This window comes from Gopherus flavomarginatus, chromosome 11 (genome assembly GCF_025201925.1).
Source record: "Gopherus flavomarginatus isolate rGopFla2 chromosome 11, rGopFla2.mat.asm, whole genome shotgun sequence".
NCBI lineage: Eukaryota > Metazoa > Chordata > Testudines > Testudinidae > Gopherus > Gopherus flavomarginatus.
In genome coordinates, this window is record NC_066627.1 from 51567607 (window position 1) to 51589731 (window position 22125).

The following is a 22125-nucleotide window of genomic DNA, read 5'->3' on the forward strand; positions in this document are numbered from 1 at the left end:
TCCTGAGCATGACCAGGGTTCAGCCTGTTCCTGGAAGCTGGTGGGGACGTCCCTGGGTTGGGATGATGTTACAGAGGCAGACGAGAACAGCTGGCCAGGTCATCAGAACTCCGAGAGACCAGGAACCACTTGGGGATACAATAAATAGAGTAGCTGGGACAAAGCATGCACTGCGAGCAGGACAGGGTTTGCAGCTCTTACACAAAGTGCAGGGAGAGTCCCAGAATGCTGGGCTCATCCTCTGGGGAGCTCTGCCAGGCTGCCGCTCCCCCTGCATGTGTCTGGCATGAGGGAGAGGGCATCCTCTCAGGGCCAGGTTAGGGGGCATCTGCCACACATCAGCCAATTAATCCTCGCAGCGCCTGAGCGAGGCAGGCCAGCGCGTGTCTCCATCCTCATTTCGCAGAAGAGGAAACAGACAGCCAGGCAACATGACTTGGCTGAGGCTACATGGTAAGTCAGTGGCAGAGTTCCTGGCTTCTGGCAGGAGTTAAGGATGCACACTTCTGGGCCCATTAACCACAGGAATGGCTTTGGGCCCATAAGAGATGATTTCATGGCTGAGGGGCACCTAATTGGAATGCTGTCAGGGGCAGTCCGTCAGGCGCTCGTCAAGAGTCTGTATGCTGCAGGAGGTCAGACTAGATTTCAGTGTGACCCCAGGGGCTGGAGTAGCCCCACTGGAAATGCCAAGGTCAGGGCAGACTGCAAAAGGGAGAGCAGGTGCTCCCAAGGCTGACGGGTAAATACTGAAATTAAACTCCCCAACCAGTCACAAACTGTGCTGCTGCTCCCCCACACTGGTTATCAGGATGCTAAAAAAGAAAGAAATCACCCAGCCCCCTTTACTGCATTCCTGTTCTCTGGCTCCCAATCACCACCTCGGTGCAGTAACGTGAGCAGTTATTTCAAAACTCTGCTCACTCTGCAAAATGTTCTTCTGAACCCCAAAGGGCCAGTCACATTGCCAGGTCCGTATTAGGTTGGATCTTACCCCAAATCTCAGGCTGCCAGCTAACCCTTTAGCATCTAAAACGAAAGGTTTATTATACAGAAAAAAGAACAAGATGCGAGCTGTGAAATGGTAAAGCAGCCACATACACACAGAGACCTCAGAGCCCATAGGTCACGTTCTCAGCAGTATTGGTGAACTTGCTGGCTTGACAATCCCTCCGGACACACCCACAGCTTGGGTGGGTCATTCAGTCCTTTGTTCAGAGCTTGGTTTGTAGAGAAGTTACTTCAGAGGTAGCAAGCAGGAATGAAGACAAAATGGAGACGATGCCGCTGCCCTTTATATTCCTTTTGCCACGTGGCTGGTACTTCCTGTGTCCCAAACACAAGCTGCACAGCGCATGGCATTAGTGCTGTCCACCGGCATGCCCCTACATGGCTTTCTGACTCATAAGGTGTTACCCCTCCCCCCGCTCCTTTCAATGGGTTCATTGTACAGCTGATGTCCCTTGATGGGCCATCAAGCAGGATGCCAATCTGTCTGCGGGTGTCACCCAGAAACACAGCACAAGTTTGGAAATACAGACATACCCTACACATCTATAACTCCCAATACACAGGTGATACAAACATATCAACAAGCTAGGCATACTTGGCAATTTATAACATTTTCACAGATACCTCACACGGCAGATCGGGTCCGATTCCTTGCAATTTTATAATATTGGTATCAACAATATCATAAAGTGTCCCACATATTCCATGCAGTGTCACAATCAGGTTTAAATAGAGACTGGGAATGGTTGGGCCTTTACACACATTGAATCTATTTTCCCATGTTAAGTATCCTCACACCTTCTTGTCAAACTGTCTTAAATAGGCCATCTTGATTATCACTACAAAAGTTTTTTTTCTCCTACTGACCATAGCTCATCTTAATTAATTGGTCTGGTAGGGGAATTCCCACCTTTCCATGTTCTCTGTATGTATATATAGCTCCTCACTATATGATCCAGTCTATGCATTTGATGAAGTGGGCTGTAGCCCACAAAAGCTTATGCTCAAATACATTTGTTAGTCTCTAAGGTGCCACAAGGACTCCTGTTCTTTTTACAATCAGAACTGCCCCTTCTGGCCTTATGGCCCGTAGCTCTGATGTGGCAGGGCTCAGACACGCACGAGGGCAGGAACTGAGGCTGCAGCCTACCCCAGAAGATTCCACAAGGTAAGGATTATGCAGTTGGCTACAGCCCTGAGTCATAGAGCTCAGATCTGACTCCAGACCCAGAGTCATTCCTTCCTCACTCTCAGGAAGGCTGAGCTCAGGAGTCTCACACTTCAGAGAGAAAGGCACAAGCTGTAGCCTCAGGATTGGAACATGGCTCTTAGCTCTAGGGTTGGGTTCCCATCCACTCCACCACAGCTCACCCCCAGCCCTTGGCCTGCGACGTCTGAGCCATATGCCTGCTCCCCCTGGTCAACCACATGGCAGCGAATGACGTATTCTAGACACACCACAGTGGAGATCTCATGCCCCGAAAAATAGTCTGTTATTACCCCTGTGCTGCACCCCCTGCCCCATACACACACACTCCCATCCGCTCAGTCCCCCCTCCCCAACACACTCCCTTCTGCTCAGTGACGTGATCCAGGCCCCACTCAGGAGACAATAATGACCCAGAGCTGGGAAGGAATGATGACCTCAGGGAGCCCCTGGCAGGAAGGCTCCAGCCGCCCCGTTGGCCCTGAATGGTGGCTCTGTGCCTGCGAGGGGTGCAGAGAGAAAAGCCACATACAAGCTCTCAACAGCTGCTCAGGCAAAGCCAGACAGAGAAGGGGGGAGGGGGAGATGAAAGTGAGGGAGAAACAGAGAGAGCCACACAGAGCCCCTCATCCCATGCCCTCCCTGAGGCAAACTCTGGATGCTCCTGGGACGCTCTGCCTGTCTCCAGCTGGAGCTCATCTGGCCCCGCTACCCTGAGTTCTACATGAGTGTCCCTCCTTTCCACTCCACCCCTGGGGACCCAGGGAACCCGGGGGGAGATGGCCCAAGCTGGTAGTGGCCTGTATGAAAGGGAACCATGCTTTGCTGTTGCTGCCTCCTGCATATGCTCATCTCTTCATCCCATTCTTATCTGCAGACTCACGGCCAGTTGGGCAATGCCAGCAGCCCATGCCAGGGGCTCACTCTGCCCAGAGCCTGGCTCTGGCACTGAAGTGGCTGGACAGGCTCTGGGAGCTACGGGGGACACCTACCTACTGCTCCTGGCTTCACTAGGGAGTTCTTTCATGCTGACCGCATTGCCCCCTCCTGCCTTGGGCTGCCGCTGATTCGAACCCCTTGTCCCAGCCTGCAAACCTGTAACTACTCTCGATCCCCCCTCGAGGTTTTGTGCAGCCCCTTCCCCAGGTGCACCTGCGCTCCTCGCAGTGGACCTGCCGAGCGGCTGGCGACCCCAGCACTCCTGGGTCGTGCCATTCTGCAGAGCCGATACCTCTGGGATCCACACCCAGCCATGGAGGTCTGGGGCTTCTTCTCTCCCCCGTGGGCAGCAGTGGACACTGCGTATGTCAGTCTGCCCCTGGGGACGTCTCCAGGACTCTGTGGGACATGTCCCATGGTTCTTAGCACGGCGATAAGCTGAGCCGCTTTCGGATTCTTTCCCAGTGAATTGTGGGAGAATGTGTCTGTCCTGGGCACCTGGGGGGAATTGTGGGACGGCAGTGTCAGCACCTGAGAGCTTTCACCTGTATCCTCACTGCAAACCAGCCTGAGTGAAAGTAGAGCCTGGGCTCGAACTCCAGCCCCAGCCAGGCTGAGAGCACCACGAAGCTCAGGTGACAAGAGTTTGGGGTGTGGATGGGGGGTAGGGACAACACCAGGCTAACTCTGCAGGGAATTTGCCCTCATTTCCTCCTGTAATGAGACTCAGGGGAAGCTGCGGCTGACATCACCCCAAGCAGGAGAGGATGAAAGGAGAGAACATTGGCCTACTAAACCCAGGGGTGTGAGTTCAGTCCTTGAGGGGGCCATTTAGGGATCTGGGACAAAAATCTGTCGGGGGTTTGCTCCTGCTTTGAGCAGGGGGCTGGACTAGATACCTCCTGGGCTCCCTTCCAACCCTGACATTCTATGATCTATGACCTAAACAAACCAGTCCATGGAGAAACAGCTGCTGGGGAGGGAGCTGCCCTAGGCAGGGCCACAGCTGCTCAGATGTTCAGCCCCCTGACACATAGGGAGAGGCCCCACTCTGCATTGCTGCACATCACCCATTGCCTTTAGCACCAGCCCAGCAGCCTGCTGCAGCCCAATCCAGCAGGACCAATGGCTCATCCAGGCAGCTCCTGGAGAAGGGAGCTGGGAACCCCACTGCACCAGAGGCCCTTGGATCTCAGACACTGAATGATCATGCTGCAGCCGTGGTGAAGGGGCTCTCGCTGCTAACCAGCTCGCAAGTGAATGGGAACGCAGCAAGCTACGGACTCCCCAAAAGGCTTCCCTGGCCAGCAGAGCAGCATTACCCCTCCTTCCACCGCCGTTTGTTTTTGTAGTGCTCTGTCCATCCCCTGCCTAATCCCTGGACAAAAGTTTGTTATTGCAACTGCCTCCCCCTCAGCCAGCTGTTCCAGGATCCACTGAGCTCTGGTGCCAGAGCCCCTTTCCCAGAGCTGCCTGGATGCTCGCTGTCAACGTCACGCTATATGCTTGATCTCTAGCACCACAGACCCAGTGCTGCCAGCCCCTCAGGTTCAAAACTTGTGAGGGAGGACTCAGAAATCATGAGGGTTTTTTAAAAAACATAAATGTGGGGTTCTTTCCATGTGCTTTTGGGTTTCTGAGCCTTTAGGATACGCATAGGTCACGTTCTCCAGCTTTCCTCTGAGACCATTTATCTAGTTCTTCAAAAAAGAACTAGATCAGTTCCTGGAGGACAGGTCCATCAATGGCTATTAGCCAGGATAGGCAGGGATGGTGTTCCTAGCCTCTGTTTGCCAGAAGCTGTGAAGGGGCAGCAGGGGATGGGTCACTTGATAATTCCCTGTTCTGTTCATTCCCTCTGGGGCACCTGGCATTGGCCACTGTTGGAAGCCAGGACACTGGGCTAGATGGACCTTTGGTCTGACCCAGTACGACCGTTCTTATGTTCTTATGTTCATGAGGGCTAGAAACTTCCTTTTTTTTAATGAAGGCTGAAAGTCTCACATAGTCAGCTGACTCAAGGAGCTGGCGCTTTAAGGAAAACTCCAAGGAAAACTCTTAAGGAAAACAGGAAGGCGGGTGGTGTGGCCCCAGGCCCCTGGAGTCCAGTGGTACTGCCGAAGTGGGGCCGGTGGGGGGAGGAGGGTCACACCTAGCTTTTTGAGGCGGCACTGCCTCTCCTAGCCTCGCCTACCCACCCCCACCGTGGTCGGTTCTGGAAGTGACGTCGCTTCCACCCGGGTCCCGCACCCCCCAAGGACGGCCCTGCCTGGCAGAGTATTAAAGGATCTTCTGACAAATCCACCTAGTCTGTATAAGTAAGCTCGGTGACCAGTCTATCTCTGGTACAGAAGTACATGACATGGTGTCCGGAGTAAATTAAGGACAGACACAAAAGGACAACAGAGGCTGCAGACAGAAGGAACAGCGACAAAGGTTGCAGGATCTCATCCACATGCCGCTCTTCGATGCCCTTGGGAACTTGAGCTTTGACAAACCTTCCCAGTGAACAGAATGGAAGTAGCATTTTGCAAGATTCTGAATTGCAAACCAACTCCACAAAGAAACTGGAGATATACACATATCTTCTTTAATTTACATACTATGGGGAAGAAGGCAGAGCATATCTTTAAATCCTTTGACTTTACTGAAGACAATCACAAAGATGGCTGGAAAGCTGCATACTTCATACCTTGGAGAAATGTGGTTTATGAAAGAGCATGTTTCCACCAGAGAATTTAAGAACCAGGGGGAAATGTTGAGTGTTTTATAGGAGCTCTGCGTAGATTGGCTGAAAACTGTGATTTGGGGAATGCAAAACATGAAAGCAGCCTGTACTGGTGAGACAGCAAAACCAAGAGCAACTTGCCAAACTTGAAAACCAAGAAACTAGCCTAGAAGCTGTTAGCAAATGCAGCATGAGTGTTAAAAGTACTTACTATGAGACCCCAGAGGCAAGGAGAAAGAACTCCCAGGCTAAGAGGGACAAATTCCAGCCCACATGCACACGATGTGGAAAAAGTCTTATCCCAAGAGATGATGCATGTCCAGCCGGAGACGCACGGTGTAATACATGCACAAAATATGGACATTTTGTAGCTGTTTGCTGCACCAAAGCAGTCAGGGAGTTGACACATATTCCAGACAATCAAGGCTGTTGTTTCTATGATCTATCCCTTGTGATGCCATACAGCCTGCCTGGGGAATGAAACTGAATATTTATGGCAAGTCCACCGACTTTAAAGCTGACTCAGGAGCTGACATCACAGTCCTCTCAGAAGCGGCTTACAATTATGTTCAACCCCGCCCAGGGCTGAAGTCACCTGACTCCACTCTGACTAGCCCTGCAGGTTTTCTGAACTGCATGGGCCAGTTCACCACTGAAACAACTTACAAAGACCAAAGCTGTGCATTCAGAGTGTATATGACCAAAGGACCACAGGCCAGCAGCCTTCTCAGCTGCAGAATGGCAGCCATGATGGGCGTAGTGAGAAAGCAGGAAGAATTCAACAGAGGTTTTGATTATATTGGACTTTTGACAGGAGATCCACTACAAATCAACCTGCAAGACAATGCTGAACCATACAGTGTACAAACACCTCTACCAGAGAGACCTTGGAAGAGACTAGCTGCAGTATATGCACATTCAGAGGACATCACTACCTGGTCACTGTGGACCGTTTTTCCAGGCATATAGGAGTAATGTACCTGAAAGATATAACGAGTGGCTGTGTTAGCAAGAAACCGAAGTGCACTGTTGCTCACTTTGATATTCCAGAACAAAGAGTGATGGGCAATGGACTGTAATTCACTGCAGCAGAATTTAAATCACTCTGAACGAAATATGATTTTGATCATATTACTAGCAGCCCACATTACCCACAAGCAAACGGAGAGGCTGAAAGTTGTACAGACAGCCAGGAAAATCCTACAGCGGGAAGACACATTCCTTGCTCTTCTGAGTTACAGAGCAAGATTAAATACAGTTCAGCACAACTCCTGGTGGGAAGACAACTCAGAACTACTGTTCCGACTTTGGAAAAGAACCTATGTCCATAATGACCAGATATGACGAGAGTAGCCCCCCAATCAGGTAAAGAGGCTTAAAAGAGCTTATGGACACATATAATAGACATCAATCAGTCAGAGAACGGCCAGGTCTAGAACCTGGTGACCACGTCCATGGAGAAAAAGGATGGACAACTCCAGCTGTCATAAAGACAAAGAATTCAGATGGTATGTGATAAGCGACTGACAGTGGAGAGTTCACCAGAAACCGCTGACATCTACAGTTTGTTCCTCAGAGATAACAATCAACAGAGCAAACTCAACAGACAGCGGATGCAGAAAAAGACGCCGACGCCTGACAGATTCCAAACCCATCAGAGCCAGTCATTGCAATTCCTGGACAGCCAGATGACCCAGTTGTTATGGGTTCAGGACGTGTAATTAGAAAACGGGGACGATTCAGAGACACTTAACGAACCGATCCATACTGAACTTCGACGAGAGTCTGACAGTGAAATCCTGTAAAGGGTATGATTGTAGAACGTGAAGTGGGAGATGTGATGGAATGCTAAACTGGGTGACACTGGTCAGCCACCAGGTGACACGTGTAAAAAATCTTATGTGCGCTCAACTCAGCCAGACCCGGCAGAGCAGTAAAGGATCTTATGATGAACACTTCTGGTGTGTACAAGTCAGGTCTGTAGCCAGCCCATCTCTGGTACAGACATACATGACGGACAATTGATAAGACAGGCAGGCAGAATGGTCCAATGGAGAGAGAACAGGACTGGGGTGGAAGTCAGGAGACCTGGTCTCTATTCCAGCCACTGTCTGACTCACTGTGTAACCTAGGACAAGTCTCTGTGCCTCTGTTTCCCCACCAATAAATGGGGATAATGACACTCACCTTATTTGTGATCAATGGCTGAAAAGTGCTAAGAACGGACAGACTCACAGATTTCGCTATAACCCAGGCCATTGCAGAGCTGCCGGCGCCGCAGCATTCTGTATTAGGATTCTGCAGTGGTTTTCTCCCAGAACAGTTTTATGATCTATTTTTCCCAAAACCCCTTTATTTCTGAAAACGCTCAGCTAGAAACGGAGAGCTGGATAACATCTAGGGCAGAGACAGGGCAGTGTTCTGCCTGTCTGAAGGAGTGTCTCCTTTAATTGGCTTGCTTCACTCTTGCTTTCCTTCCCCATCATCTGAGTCACAGCTTGGACAGCCCTGAGCCTGGAAGTGGATTTTACCAGATTACAAAGGAAATGAGTGGCCAATTAAGCAAAGCTATTTCACACAGGCAGGAGGGGAGATTTCAAGGCACTGGCTGGCATGCCCCTTCCAGGAAGAGATAGAGAAAGAAACCACTTCGGAGGGAAATAGAACAGTTAGAAAAACAAGCCTGTGTGGGTGTCTTGTGTTCGTCTTGGCAGGCATCACTGGCCAGATTCACCCGGTGGGACTGCACTGAATTCTGTGTGCATGCACCACAGATGGATTTGGCCACTTAAGATGCTTCCCCTGCCTGTTTTGCTCTCACTCCAGTTCTTGTGCTGTGTGGGCATGAAAAGAGCCTGTCTAGATGCACAATGGGGGCTGCTGTGCCTGGGGCCTGGCTTGCTCTGTGAATGTTTTGTAGATGAAGCAGCACAGGCGTGAACTAGACTGAGCTTAAGACGTCTTTCCCAGACAGCCCCCTCCCTTCTTCCCTCTTTCCACTCCCTCTCCCTCCCCTTCACAAGCAGGGCTGCTCTTTTCTACAAGAGAGGAGAGGTGGGTGGCTGGGTGGGAGGGATCCTCTCTGACTTATTCTGGTCGGGAATGGGATGGAGGTACGGAGGCAGAAGCTGGGCTGACGCAGGCAGAGCCACCTCTGCCCCTTGTCTGGCTTCACTGCAACTTTTCTAGGGCACCTGGATTTCACTGAGGATCCGCCAGAAGGAAAAAGAGCCACTTGCATGGACTGAAGAGAGTGGCAGGGCAACTAGATGCAATAGGAAAACTTCTAGCTTCCAAGGAGAAGGGACAGTTACCTCCTTGCTCCCGCCAGCCTCCCTGCCACTTCCTAGTAAAACATGGTAATACCTTCTGCTTTTGTATCTTTGTAATGACTTTCCCACTAGCTTTCCCTGTCTGCTTGTCTCCTCTGTCCCCTGCTGCCAACACAGACTGCACACCTGGCCCTGCAGCAAAGTTCTAGCAGTAGCCTGCTGCTTTGTTGCTCTCAGTGCATGGCGGGTGCTGTCCTTTCCCAGGCCCTGTCTTTCTGTATGCTTGTGCCACACAGGGCGCGGCTGTCAGCCCTGAAACGCTAACACTCAGGTGTAACAGCACTCTTTGCCAGGTGGGAAAGGGGAGACAGATTGATGACAGAGCTCGCTTCTAAATTCGTTTGTGCCTGGGAGGATTCCCTTCTCACGCAGAGCCTGTGTCTCCAGCACATTGAGCAGACGTTTGGCACCAAGTAGAAGGAAGGGTACAAAGATCACTAGCAGCTGTTTGGATGGAAGCATGTGGGACTGCAAACCATTGTGGTTAAAACCTCCCTGCAGTCCCTAGCTATGGCTGCAGGGAATTAGAGCCAGAGAATGTGTTAATAACTTCACTCCTTCTCCCTGTGCTATGCAGGGATGACATTCCTGACTCTGTCGGTCCCGACTGCATTACTGTTAGTGCCCCCCTGTGCTGCCTTGAGTGGCTGTGATGACCTCGTCTCTTGCCTTCCTAATGCTTTGACTTGTCTTTAAAGTTTGGATCCTGCAGTCCTTACTCAGGCTAAACTCCCCTGATGTAAGAGCCGGAGCAGCGGGACTGGAGTTGTTATTGGCCACTGGTTAGTGCTCTCAAACCTCTGCATCAGGGAGACGGAGCGGTATGCTTGGTAACTTGAGAGTTAAATGAACAACCTTACTGTGCCAAAACTGTATTTACTGTGAAGCTCTAACCCGTCCCGGAGATTTAGACAGACGGCTTTATAAAAACAGATGGGGATTTGGGGGAAAGAGCATTGTGTCCGTTTGAACTACACTTTAGGTTATTGAAATGGAAATAACTTATGAAATCTCAGTCTCTTTATGCTTTTAGTGACTTTTGTTTTCTTTTTGCACTTCACTTAAATTGGTCAAAGAAAGTCGACTGGTCAGTTCCCTTTGGTTTCTAGTCACTGCTTAGTTAGGGTCCCTTTTCGCCTCGCGTTTGCACGCTGCTGCTGCTCTCTATTCACAGCCAGATCAGACTCATTTACTGATGGGAGGTTTTTTGGTAACATTTCATGAAGTTGTTTTGTCATCTTGGGCCAAATCATCCCTGGTGTAATTGACCGTGGAATTACACCAAGAATAAAGTCTTGTCATTAGGATTTGTAAAATCCCACTCTTCTCTCCTCTACATGGGGGCCCCAAATTCAGTTGACAATTTTTTTTAACCTGGGTTTAAGAGGGCCCTGCTGCTTTACAGATTACAGCATTAGGATCTGAACTGGTTGATCTTGGGAGGCGGGGATTCGAACTTCTTCATCTCTGTTTTGTTACAGCACCAGGAAACCCAGTGAATTCAGTACCTCACCAGCTGCTGGGAGGTGCTAAATTCCAAGCTCCCCTTTGAGATTTGGGAGTAACAGCACCTGCTCCGTTCACTGCCCCATCCACCAGACCAGAGAAGGGCATGAGAACCAGCAGACGGGGGGTTGAAGTGCCATGGTACCCAGACAGCAGGACAGCATGGAGAGATGAAGTGACTTGCAAGACAGTCTGCAAAAGAGTAGGATTCCCATGCCCCAAAGGCACCCAACCGGGCCCCTTCCGACAAATCTGACCGGGAGATAAAACCAAGTATTGTGCAAGTGTCTGTTTGCAGGGGGTGCCAGATCTCAGCAGAGGCGAGGAGGCAGCACTGGATGGGCTCACATGGACAGAGCTCCCTGCCTCCCCTGCCCCCTGCAGGTCAGGGCAGAAGCAGAGTGACACAACCTTGCTTTGTAGCCCTGCACCCATGCTGTGCGGCCTTAGTGTAGTAGACACTTCCTGCATTAACAGAAGGGATTTTTCCACTGCTGTAGGGAATCCACCTCCCCACGTTACGGTAGCCAGGCTGATAGAATAATTCGTCCATCGACCAAGCCACATCTATACCAGGGCAAGGTTGGCTTAACCACAGTGCTCAGAGGGTGTAAATTTTTCACACTCGAGTGCCACAGCTATGTTGACCTAATTTTTAGTGTAGACCAGGCCTAAGGCTGTCAAATCTGAGCATATGGCTACACTCGAAACTTCAAAGCGGTGCCGCGGGAGTGCTGCCGCGGGAGCGCTTTGAAGTTTCGAGTGAAGTCGCAGCGCCAGCACTGGGAGAGAGCTCTCCCAGCACTGCATGTACTCCACATCCTCTACGGGTGTAGAGAGCTCTCCCAGCGCTGCACGTACTCCACCTCCTCATGGGGATTAGCTTGCAGCGCTGGAAGCCACGCTTCTAGCGCTGGGGCACTGTTTACACTGACGCTTTCCAGCGCTGTATCTTGCAGCGCTCAGGGGGGGTGTTTTTTTCACACCCCTGAGCGAGAAAGTTGCAGCGCTATAAAGCGCCAGTGTAGCCATGGCCTGACACAGCCTTCACTTTAAAATGGTAAACAGAGAGCTCTGCAACCAGGCTGAAATCTGCCTGACTGAGAAGTGAGAATCTAACGGCAGGGTGTGTCTACCAGGGGACACTCAGGAAAGCTCCTCAGAATTAGCTAAAAGATATGATGTTAAAGTGCTTTAGCTAAAACACATTAAACCTAATTAAGCTAAGCTGGACAAGGCAGCTTTACTTCTGAAGTAGCATGTCCACACAGGGTTTAATGTGCTTTAACTAGTGCACTCCACATTCACACCTTGGGATAATTCCACTTCAGCTTCCCGAGTGTTCCCACACTGACATGTGTGTGACAGTCTCACCCCCTCAGCCCTAGTGTGTGACAGCCACAGACCCCGGGCTCATTCAAGTACCAGAAGCCGTTGCTGATACAGCTCCTGGATGGATTAATGGGAGGCTGCTAACTAAAGGTCCTCTCTGCTTGAGGCTGTGCTCAGAGCTTTGGAATTCGTCCATATCAAGTACAGTTAAATTTGGAGACTGACCTTCCTACCAGGTCAAGAAGCTTAGATCTGTAGCAGGTCAAGCTTGGCAGTGGGAGATAAAAGCGCCTTCTCTGTTATCTAGAGATTGAACAGAGACAGATCAGGAGTTTTTAGATATATATAAAAACTCAACACATCCCAGTTAAAAAGTATATTGGGGTTAATTCTTCCACCAGCTTCCAACAGCCCAGATTTTGCAGGAACATGGGTTTGCACGCTCAGAAACCTCCATTTGTGTGTGCCTATGGGCCTCTGTACATGCAAATCCAGTCAAGGCTTTATTTGTCCGCCTGTCCAGTTCCGGCACAAAGGCCAGCTCTGGGAGAGCGGTCTCAGGCTACATAGCTGCATTATTATTTACTGTCTGTGAACAGCCTGAAAGCCCCTCCTAACGGCCTGAAAAGCCAATGTCTGTCCCTACTCATTATGCGTTTTTTCCATTTGACAACCATTGCTTTCCTAAAGCAGCTGACATTTAACCTGAACTCATCCTGATTGCTTCCCTTGGTGCACCAGTTATGTCAGTCAGATTAGCACAGCCTTGGAAACAGGGTTTGTTTAATTAACTGCTTATGCAGAGGCAGGTCAGTGAATTGGAAATATCATTAAGTCGGCATTACTCAAATGGTGGGTCTTGTTGTAGTCTGGAGGGTCTTGTTTTGCAAGGATGGAGCTGTAGAACATGTAGGATATTTCCTAACAGATTCTCCAGTGATTGGTTTGGAATCAATGAAATGTAGGGATGAGGCTGAACCAGAGCAATCATGGTGCCTGGCCTCATGCATTGTCACCCATCCACACAATTGGAATTTCTAAAACACCTGCCAGTGTCTGGGAAAGAGCTCAGATCTGAACAGCTCTGAACTTGGGGGCAGTTGGGATTGGGTCTAATCTCGCTAGCTACCCTTCTCGCTATAATGGACTGAGCCAAATCACCAGGTGTGAACACTCCTGAACTTGGAGGAGTTTAGAATTTGGAGCGTGCACTTGGGAACTCAGACCCACCACAAATCAAACGTGTATAAACCTAGACATACTAGCGACCCTTTCAACCAAAAGCTCCTTAACCTGCCTGGTCAAAAGAAAGTCCTCTGTGACGCTAGTGGCATCTCCCCAATTCGCTCAGATCTTTCGACCTTTCCTCACTTCAGCAGTGTCATAACTAATGTACCCGAGTCCCAGAAAGGCACAGTTACTCCTAAGGAAACACATCTACTGCATGTGACTCTGCCAGCCACGGTGGTTATTTAAATCAGCGTTCCTCCTTTAAAGACACTTCCATGCTCCCACCAGGCTGGAGGGCTGGCCTGGAGGCTCTGTAGGGAGGCTGGGAAAGTGAGTGATGGATGCGGTATATTAAACGGGGGGCGGTGGGAGAGGTCCCCAAAGGGGGCGGGTTGCTAGTGCTTGTCTGTGTAATGGATGGTGCGTTTCCCCTGCAGGATCCCCGGTCACTCGATGCTGCGGTGCAGAACGCCCTGCTAGCCCTCTACCCGCCATTTGAAGTCACAGCCCCAACCGTTCTCAGCCAGCTCTTCCGCCTGCTAGACAGCGACTACCACGGCGATGGGCTGTGCTGCCTCCTTGATTTCCTGATTCCTGCCAAGCGCCTCTTTGAGCATGTGCGGCAGGCAGCCTGTGTGAGTTCATGGACAACAACACCAGCCTCCACCTCCCCCAAGCCTTCCCAGAGCCTGGCTCTCAGGCCCAGGCCTGCCGTGGGTGCATGGATGCAGGCAGGCTTCCCCCACTGAAGCAAACTTTCCACATAGACTCTAAACGTTGTACTATCATATCGCACCTAGGGGCAGTGCAGGCTGGTAGTTAAGCAAGGAACAGGACAGATGTCTGGTTTCTCTCTGTGGGGCCTTCAGCAAATCACCTCATCAGGGTCTCCTTTTCCCATCCGTAAAATGGGATGATGAGACTTCCCCAACCCCCCGCAGGTTGCTGGGTTTATTAATCATTGTGAAGCACTTTGTGGCACTGCAGAGTCAGTCTGTACATCATTATCCCCACCCCAAACAGGAATAATGGCCCGGCCTGGCAGCACACAGGGGCTGTGACAAAACGTCCAGTATGGGTTGCAAGGTGCTCGTACACTGTGGAACAAAGGCCATACAATAATAATAATCCTGAGCTCTTACACAGCTCTTCATCAGTAGATCTCAAAGCACTTTACAGAGGAGGACAGGCTCATTATCCACACTTTACAGATAGGGAAACTGAGGCACGGGGAGGGGAGTGGCTTGCCCAAGATCATCCAGCAGGCCCGTGGTAGAGCCGTCTCCCTGTCCGGTGCTCTATCCATTAGGCCACAATAAGCTGGTCAGATTTCATTTCGTTAATATCATGTCTTTCTTCTCTTAGGCACCTTACTTTAACTGCATCTTTCTCCATGAAGGCTGGCCCTTGTGTCTTCACGAGAAAGTAGTCATTCACCTTGCCCCACTCAACCCTCTCTTACTACGCCCAGGAGACTTCTACTTCCAAGCAGAGCCCTACGGAGAGCAATCTGCCTGCATCACTGTGAAGTGCCTCTCTCAGGACTTGCGCACTGTGGAAGAAAGAACCGTTCCTGAATCCTCCTACACGCTGCTATTTACCAATGAGTGGCTGGAGGAAATCAACCGAGACCTGGAGAGAGCACCTCTGCACACCTGCCTGGTAGCCACAGAAAAGGGAATTGCCCCTATGCCTTGGAGTAAGATAGCCAGGCCAGAATTCATCAGCAAGCCCAAAGCAGCACCAAGTCCCACCCAGGTTGGAGTGTCCCTTCCAGCACATGCACTGGGCTTTGGCAGCTCTGAAGTGATGGTAGAGCCAGCATCACAGAGCTGCACAATGTCTTTTTGCATGACTGATGCTCAGGTGCCACCTGGTAACGTCCTGGGTAATGTCCAAGACTGCAAAGATGTGCACTGGAGGTCCAGCCAGGGCAAGTATCCAGGACTCATCAAGCTGGATCAAGCAGGATCATGGAAGAAGCCCAGTGTGTTTGCTGTGCCAAGCCTGTGCCATACCATCAGCCAGGACCTGGATGGTGACTATGTTGACCTGCTGGAGTTTTCTGAAGAAATGAAGCTGGATCTTCTGGCCAAGTCAGGACCATCTGCTGAGCAACCTGGACCTTCTAGAGAAATAAAGGTGCCATCAGAGCGTAAATCAAGGCTTTCAAGAGTGAACAGAGAGTCAGCAGCAGAAAAATGGACCTGTGGGAAAGGGCAGAGCTCAGAGGAGGGTCCCTGCACACCGTGTCTGAGGAGAAAACTGAACAGAGACCCCAAATTCCATGGGCCGAGGTGTCGATACCGTGAGTCCTACGTGGCCGCCCTTCAGAACCCTGTGAGCTTTGGCTCTGGGCTGATGGCAGCCATACTGGAGGAGTCTGATGTGCCCAAACCGGAGTTCCCTTCAGCAAGCACAGCTCCAGAGAGTCCAGCTCACCTCAGACAGAGGCCAGGCCAGGCAGCTGCTCCCAGACTCCTCTCTGGCTGTCCTCCAAAGGCAGTGACTCAGGAGACAAAAGCGAAGGAGGTGACAAAGCAGGGATACTTAAAGCTTCTCAAGTCTCCTGCTGGTGCAAGGAGAAACCTCTCTCGGTCACAGTCTCCCCCTGCCAGCCATAGATTCTCCTTCTTCAAAGGCCAACGACAACCAGCATCCCCAGGGGACAGTTTGTCTGGTACCAGCCAATACGAAGGGCCTCGGAAAAGGATGTCGGCTATTTACTCTCCCAGGATGAGCAGGGCTAAGCCGACTGGGAAAGGTAATAGCCAGTAGAGGGTTGTACAAAACTGGGTATAAAGCAAACATTGTAGTAAGTTGTGCAAGCTTTGCCTCCTTACAGCTAAAAACTCTGCCACATCTTTGATCTCTTTTCCTGGCCAGGTACCGATCAGACGGATGCGTCTCTCTTTGACATCAGCTCTCTCCAAGGCACCAACTGTAAGAATGGTCTTTGTGTTACCACCGTGAGCTGTCCTGCCCGAGAACCCCTGTCTGCAGAGTCCAGCCCTCAAAGGCCACCCCAATGGCAGGATCTCGGTGCTGAGCTCTTGCACTCGGGCATAGCTCGCTTGCCAGGTACTGAACCCAGTGACAGGATCATGACTAGACCTAGTCACATTTCTTCATTCAAAATGGTTTTTTTAATGAAAGATTTTTGTGGTCAAAATGAAAATTTCTGCAGGGAATGTCCAACGTCCTACATTTTTTTAGGGGTTTTGTTGAAAAATGGAAAGCACCAAAATGGCAAAAAATTCAGCCAGTCATTTCAGTAAAACTAAAATATTTGCCTGGTTAGCTGAAATGTTTGTGTTTTAAGTGGCTGAGAACTAATTTTTAACTGAGCATTTGGGGTCGGGGGGTACACTGAAAACCTGAACATTTTTGACAGAAACAAAAAAATGCCTCAGGGGAAACCCAGACATTCCCCAACCAGTTCTTATCTCTTGAAGGCAGGGCACAGCCATTAACTTATGTGTGTGCAAAGCCCCACAGGCAGGCAGGGAAACATTCTCCCCCCATTTCACAGATGAGAACTCTGAGACACAGATGAAAGCCCCCCAGAGCCAGAATTAGAGCTCCCAACATGGTACTAATTCCTCCAGACTCTAGCCCCTCTCACATGAGCCTCCACCCCAGCTACTCAGACCAGACGGAAACCTGAGGTGTGAGCAGTCATCAAGGTGAAAGTGAGGTTGTGCGGGAGTTTAGGCCAATAGTATTAACTGCAGCTCTTCCATGAAGTCCCCAAGGAGACGTACTGGAGGTGCTGTACCATGCAAGCAGCACTCCCTAAGGGCTTTCAGGGAAAGCATGCAGCCATGTGATGGAGCAGTTCAAGGGAGAATGCAGTAGATGACATTTGGATTGTCCAGGGTCTCCCACTCCACAACAAACTCAACATCGCCAAGTCTCCCGATACTTAGTGATTTCCTTGAAGCCCCAATTCCTGGAATCATGGAATAGGTTGAAACTCTGCTTTGTTTTGTTTTATTTTGTTTTGTTTTAAGAAAAAGCATGTCTCTAGCCTTCATGGTTGCAGAGAGAAAACAGCTTCAAAATGTGACTCTTAAAGGCTCAAAAAGAGAAGGCAAATTAAAGAACCCAAACTTTGTTTTTCGAACAATCTCATGATTTTTAAGTCAATCTGATGGCTTTGGAGGTCTGAGTACGTGGGCGTGGCAGTACTGTGAACTGGTAACTCACTGTTTGCTTTTCCTGGCTGCAGGGAGCACAGATAAGCTTGGCAGGGCCCTGATCCAGGTGACCACAAGCAGCAGAGCATGGGAAGCCACCTGGTGCTCTGCCAGAGAGGTAGCCCAGCTCCTCCTTTACCTCTGCTTCATCCCCAGGTAAGGGGAGAACACAGCAGCCTTCCCACAACATCCATGTTATAGCACAACCTTAGCAGAGCACCTGCATGCAGCATTGCCCGGCACAGCAGCCACTCAGCCTTGGTTTCCCAGCCTGTCTTCCACTGCTCTGCCCAGTCTTCAACACCTTCTGGGTTGCAGAGACTTAGCCCTCCAGCAGGTCCCTTCCAGTTCTACCCCTTGCAGGGCACTCCAGTTCCAAAACAAGGAGGAAACAACATGAACTTAAATTCTTCCTTTTCCTTGGGCAGATCTGCTTGGCACTGGGCCCTGACCAGCCTTCTCCAGCCACTGCTCTCTCTGCCTGCTCCCCCCAACTGAGCAGGGCTCTGCCTTTTACCCTGGAAGCCAGACTTCTGCTCCAGGTATCTCAGTTGGGCTGTCAAAGCCTCCAGCTGCCCATTAACCCCTTCCTGCCATGTGTGGCGGCTTGCATGCCCCGTTCCAATTCCTTTCAGGTAGTAGCATAGTCAAGGGTAAACACGGGTTAAAGGAATTTGGGGAATATGGTGTTTAGTCTGCCTGGGAGCTGGGCATCCATACTCGCTCCTTTGCCTGCTTTGCGCCCCCATCTGCTGCCTGGCAAGAGGGAGTCAGGTGGCTCCAGGCTGCAGAGGGCCCAGTTAATTCTTGTGAAAGGCATTATTTCCAGAACTGCTCACTGTGGTCATCTGGGGCCTTTTAACCCTCCTTGTGTAGCTGGGTGGATTCCACCCGCACACATGCTGGAATGTGCACCACTGCCCCCTACTGGAGCACGTTGGACATTGCCTTGGTAGTTCAGGCATTCTTTCCACCCGTCCTTTGAAATCCCATGGCAGCTGTTGGATGTGAAGATAAATAGTGTGTGTGATGTTGGGTGTGTGCAGGCATTTCTGGGGGGAGCAGGCAGAGAGAGAGCAGAGGTGGGGCTCTTGCCATGGGGCAGAAGGCTGGCCAGGGCCAAATGCCCAGAAGATTTCTGGAGGAAAGGGAAGAGTTGATGTTCATGTCCCAGGGTTTCAGCCTGAAAGACAATCCCAGGAGAAGTCACTGAAATATGTAACTACTTCAGAGGTTAATGTACACGCCACATACCTCTTTGTCAATGTCATTAGCCACTGTGCACCAGAGTGAAGTAATCAAGTCTAGAAACCAGGACCAGCCATAGGCAAGGCCACCTACCCCTCACAGAAGAGAAAATTTGAGTTCTACAGTCCATTGAAACTTTCACTTAACTGGTAAATCCGGCTCTGCTTCTGGAGTCTTCGGATTGCTCCAGCCCTTCCCCATTATCTAGAAAAACACACACCCCCACCCCCCAAAGCCACCTACGCTGCTGATGGTAAAATAACCCCTAGAGGATAGGTGTGAAGTGATGAACTGTTCACCCATGCAGGAGAAGGCCTGGAGTAATCCAAGCAAGGTATTTGGGGGTTCAGTGCCATTAAATCCAGCAGGTATCTCCCTCAGCTTTGGCCTGGAATGAAAAAGGGTGGGGAGATGGGCCACAGCACCTCCTGTTGGTTTGTTTAAAGTAGTGCTACAGCTTTGGAAGAATTCAGGTTCCCTCTTGGCCTTAATCTGAACACTCATGTGGGCCCTGACTTACTGCATGGCTGGGAGGGTGAGGATAGAGGTGCCAACTTGAAGTGCGGGGGAGAAGGGAGCAGGACACCAGCTGTCAGGGGAAAGGAGGCCCTTAGACTTCCCCTGACCAGACGTCAGCGGGCACCCGTCTACACTGAGGCTGGAAGTGACAAGTGAGCTCCCAGCCTAGCAGATAGACTCATGCCGGTGGGCTCGAGCGAGCGTGCTAAAACCAGAAATATGGACGTTCAGCATGGGCTGAACCTCGGACTCTGATGCCTAGGGGGTGAGGTGGGCTGGAGCGTCCAAGCTGCTGCCTCCACTGCCCGCATTGCTACTGTTGGTGCACTAGTGCGAGCTCTCTAGCACGAGTCCGTCTGCCCGAGCTGGGAGACTCGCTCCCCACTGCAGCGCAGGCACACAGACCCCAGGACGGTGCCTTCAGGAAACTGAGGCATTTCCTCTCCAGCAGGGATGGGGAAACCCCAAATCAGCTGCTGAGGGTCTCAGTTAATGCTGTTTTCTTCTTCCAATGGGAGCTCACTGTGGTTTATTTTGTTCCCTAGGAGGGAAGCAAGGGACAGAGGGCTGACCATTGTGGTGGATGCCAGGAGACAGCCTCCCTCCCCGACCCTGCACATGGCATTCAGATCAGTCCAGGTACATATTGGTCTCTGTACAGTCATGAGCTCAGAGGGATAAGAGGGCCCAGGAAAGCACAATCGATTTGTGTGGGCGAGGTCCTCTGTCCAGCTAATCAGTAACGTTCAGCAGTGTTGTCCCTAAAGCACCTCTTGAATTCCCTCTGGAGTGTATTGCGTTGAGTGGGGACCTGTGAGCAGTTCCCTGCTGGCCTACAGCTGATCCTTTGACAGTCTCTTTGTGTGCGATGCCCTGAGGCCAAGATTTTGATCTCATCCACACTCTTTGCCCTAAGCATCCCCAAGACCATTTACTCAGGCAGGTCTCTGTTACCCTCTGTCTGAGTGGGATATATTTATCTAGGAAACACTGCATAGCTCCTGCTCTCCCTGGGACACCTGCCCAGTCTCCTCCTTCACAGGCCCAGTTACTGATCTCCTGGGGAACCGTCAATGCATCTGGCCGCCCACAGCTGTCTGGGAGGTCAGTGCTACATTCCAGCACTTTCCTGGTTGTCTGGTCTCAAGTTGCCACTACAATTCTCTGCTTGCCACCTGTGGATACACAGATAGCACACATGGAGGACCAGACTCAAAGCACTGTTTATAGTCCCCCGGGCACAAAAGATGCTCATTGCTACCCCAAAATCATGCTAGGCTTAGCTCATGTAGCCAGGAGATGTGCATCTGTCTGTCTCTGCATACTCTAAAACCAGCAGAGAAAATCTTTTGTCCAAACCCCAGCCCAAGTCACTTGTCAATCAGGGGTTACTACCTTTCTCTCTGCTTCCAGTAGCCACAGTCAGCTGCAGAATCTAATCAGTGCCCCTGTGAATGGACCAATCCACAATGGAGCACCCAGACCCTGACCTCATGTCCAAGCTTATCCCATACCTGGAATTCAAACACAACAGCACCACGTACATCTCCACCTCTCGCAGCTGCTCCTAAGGATTCCCGGCAGGACCTCCTGGGCCCCTTGCAAGTCCTGGCTGGCATTAACTGGGCCCACCTGCCAGAATGACTCTGCAATAATTACCCTGCACCTTAATGGAGGTGTTTAGTGCCTGAGCCCAGGGCAACTCAGAGAAGTGCCCTGTGTTCTTGCACAGGGGCTGAGAGTTTGTCACTGACACAGCTCCCATCAACTCTGCATTTTGCCGGGGTTTGCTTTAGGTCTCTTCAGTGAGCTTTGTGTTCATTTGTGATTGGTCAAATAAGTCCCATGATATCCGTTCTGTCCCCAGCCTGGATGACTGTACATGCTGTTCCAGCATGAATATAGAATTTTTCATAGAAATTCCCCTGCTGCTTTTTGCTGGGTTGCTCATGGGAGGTGGACACAGCCAAGGTGTGGATGCGCTGTCCTGTTCTACACAGGTTCTGGCCCAAGTGACTGGATTGGGGGAAATGGGCTGCATTTCCCACCCAGCTCTGCTCAGGAGCTTTTTCTCTGGCTTCTAACAGCAGCATTGAACTGCTCAGGATATGAGGCTCTCCCGCTCACAACAGGACAGTCCCTTATTTGGTGAGTGTTTCCCAATGCCAGGACTGAATGTCACGTGCAGAGTAAGCAGAGGATGTCATAGAACCATAGAATCTCAGGGTTGGAAGGGACCTCAGGAGTCACCTAGTCCAACCCCCTGCTCAAAGCAGGACCAATTCCCAACTAAATCATCCCAGCCAGGGCTGTGTCAAGCCTGACCTTTAAAACCTCCAAGGAAGGAGATTCCAGCACCTCCCTAGGGAACCCATTCCAGTGCTTCACCACCCTCCTAGTGAAAACTTTTTTCCTAATATCCAACCTAAACCTCCCCCACTGCAACTTGAGACCATTGCTCCTTGTTCTGTCATCAGCTACCACTGAGAACAGCCAAACTCCATCCTCTTTGGAACCCCCTTTCAGGTAGTTGAAAGCATCTATCAAATCCCCCCCTCACTCTTCTCTTCTGCAGACTAAACAATCCCAGTTCCCTGAGCCTCTCCTCATAAGTCATGTGCTCCAGCCCCCTAATAATTTTTGTTGCCCTCCGCTAGACTCTTTCCAATTTTTCCACATCCTTCTTGTAGTGTGGGACCCAAAACTGGACACAGTACTCCAGATGAGGCCTCATCAATGTTGAATAGAGGGGTAGGTCATGTCCCTCAATCTGCTGGCAATGCCCCTACTTATACAGCCCAAAATGCCATTAGCCTTCTTGGCAACAAGGGCACACTGTTGACTCATATCCAGCTTCTCGTCCACTGTAACCCC

The 22125-nt window shown here is 50.7% G+C and overlaps 1 protein-coding gene across 4 annotated transcripts in view; it reads left to right on the forward strand.

Annotated features, from left to right (window-relative positions):
- The first annotated feature begins 341 nt into the window (after positions 1-341).
- KIAA1755 (KIAA1755 ortholog) overlaps positions 342-22125 on the forward strand; it is a 32793-nt gene continuing 11009 nt past the window's right edge. For 3 of the 4 annotated variants that reach the window (XM_050917693.1, XM_050917696.1, XM_050917695.1), the window contains exons 1-6: positions 8973-9244; positions 13723-13920; positions 14651-16049; positions 16172-16366; positions 17517-17640; positions 19797-19890. In XM_050917693.1, the coding sequence (XP_050773650.1) occupies positions 9242-9244; positions 13723-13920; positions 14651-16049; positions 16172-16366; positions 17517-17640; positions 19797-19890 (2013 nt within the window). In that variant the 5' untranslated portion in view covers positions 8973-9241. Of the gene's footprint in view, positions 454-8972; positions 9245-13722; positions 13921-14650; positions 16050-16171; positions 16367-17516; positions 17641-19796; positions 19891-22125 lie in introns of those variants that run through there. The other variant, XM_050917694.1, reaches the window with a different exon arrangement.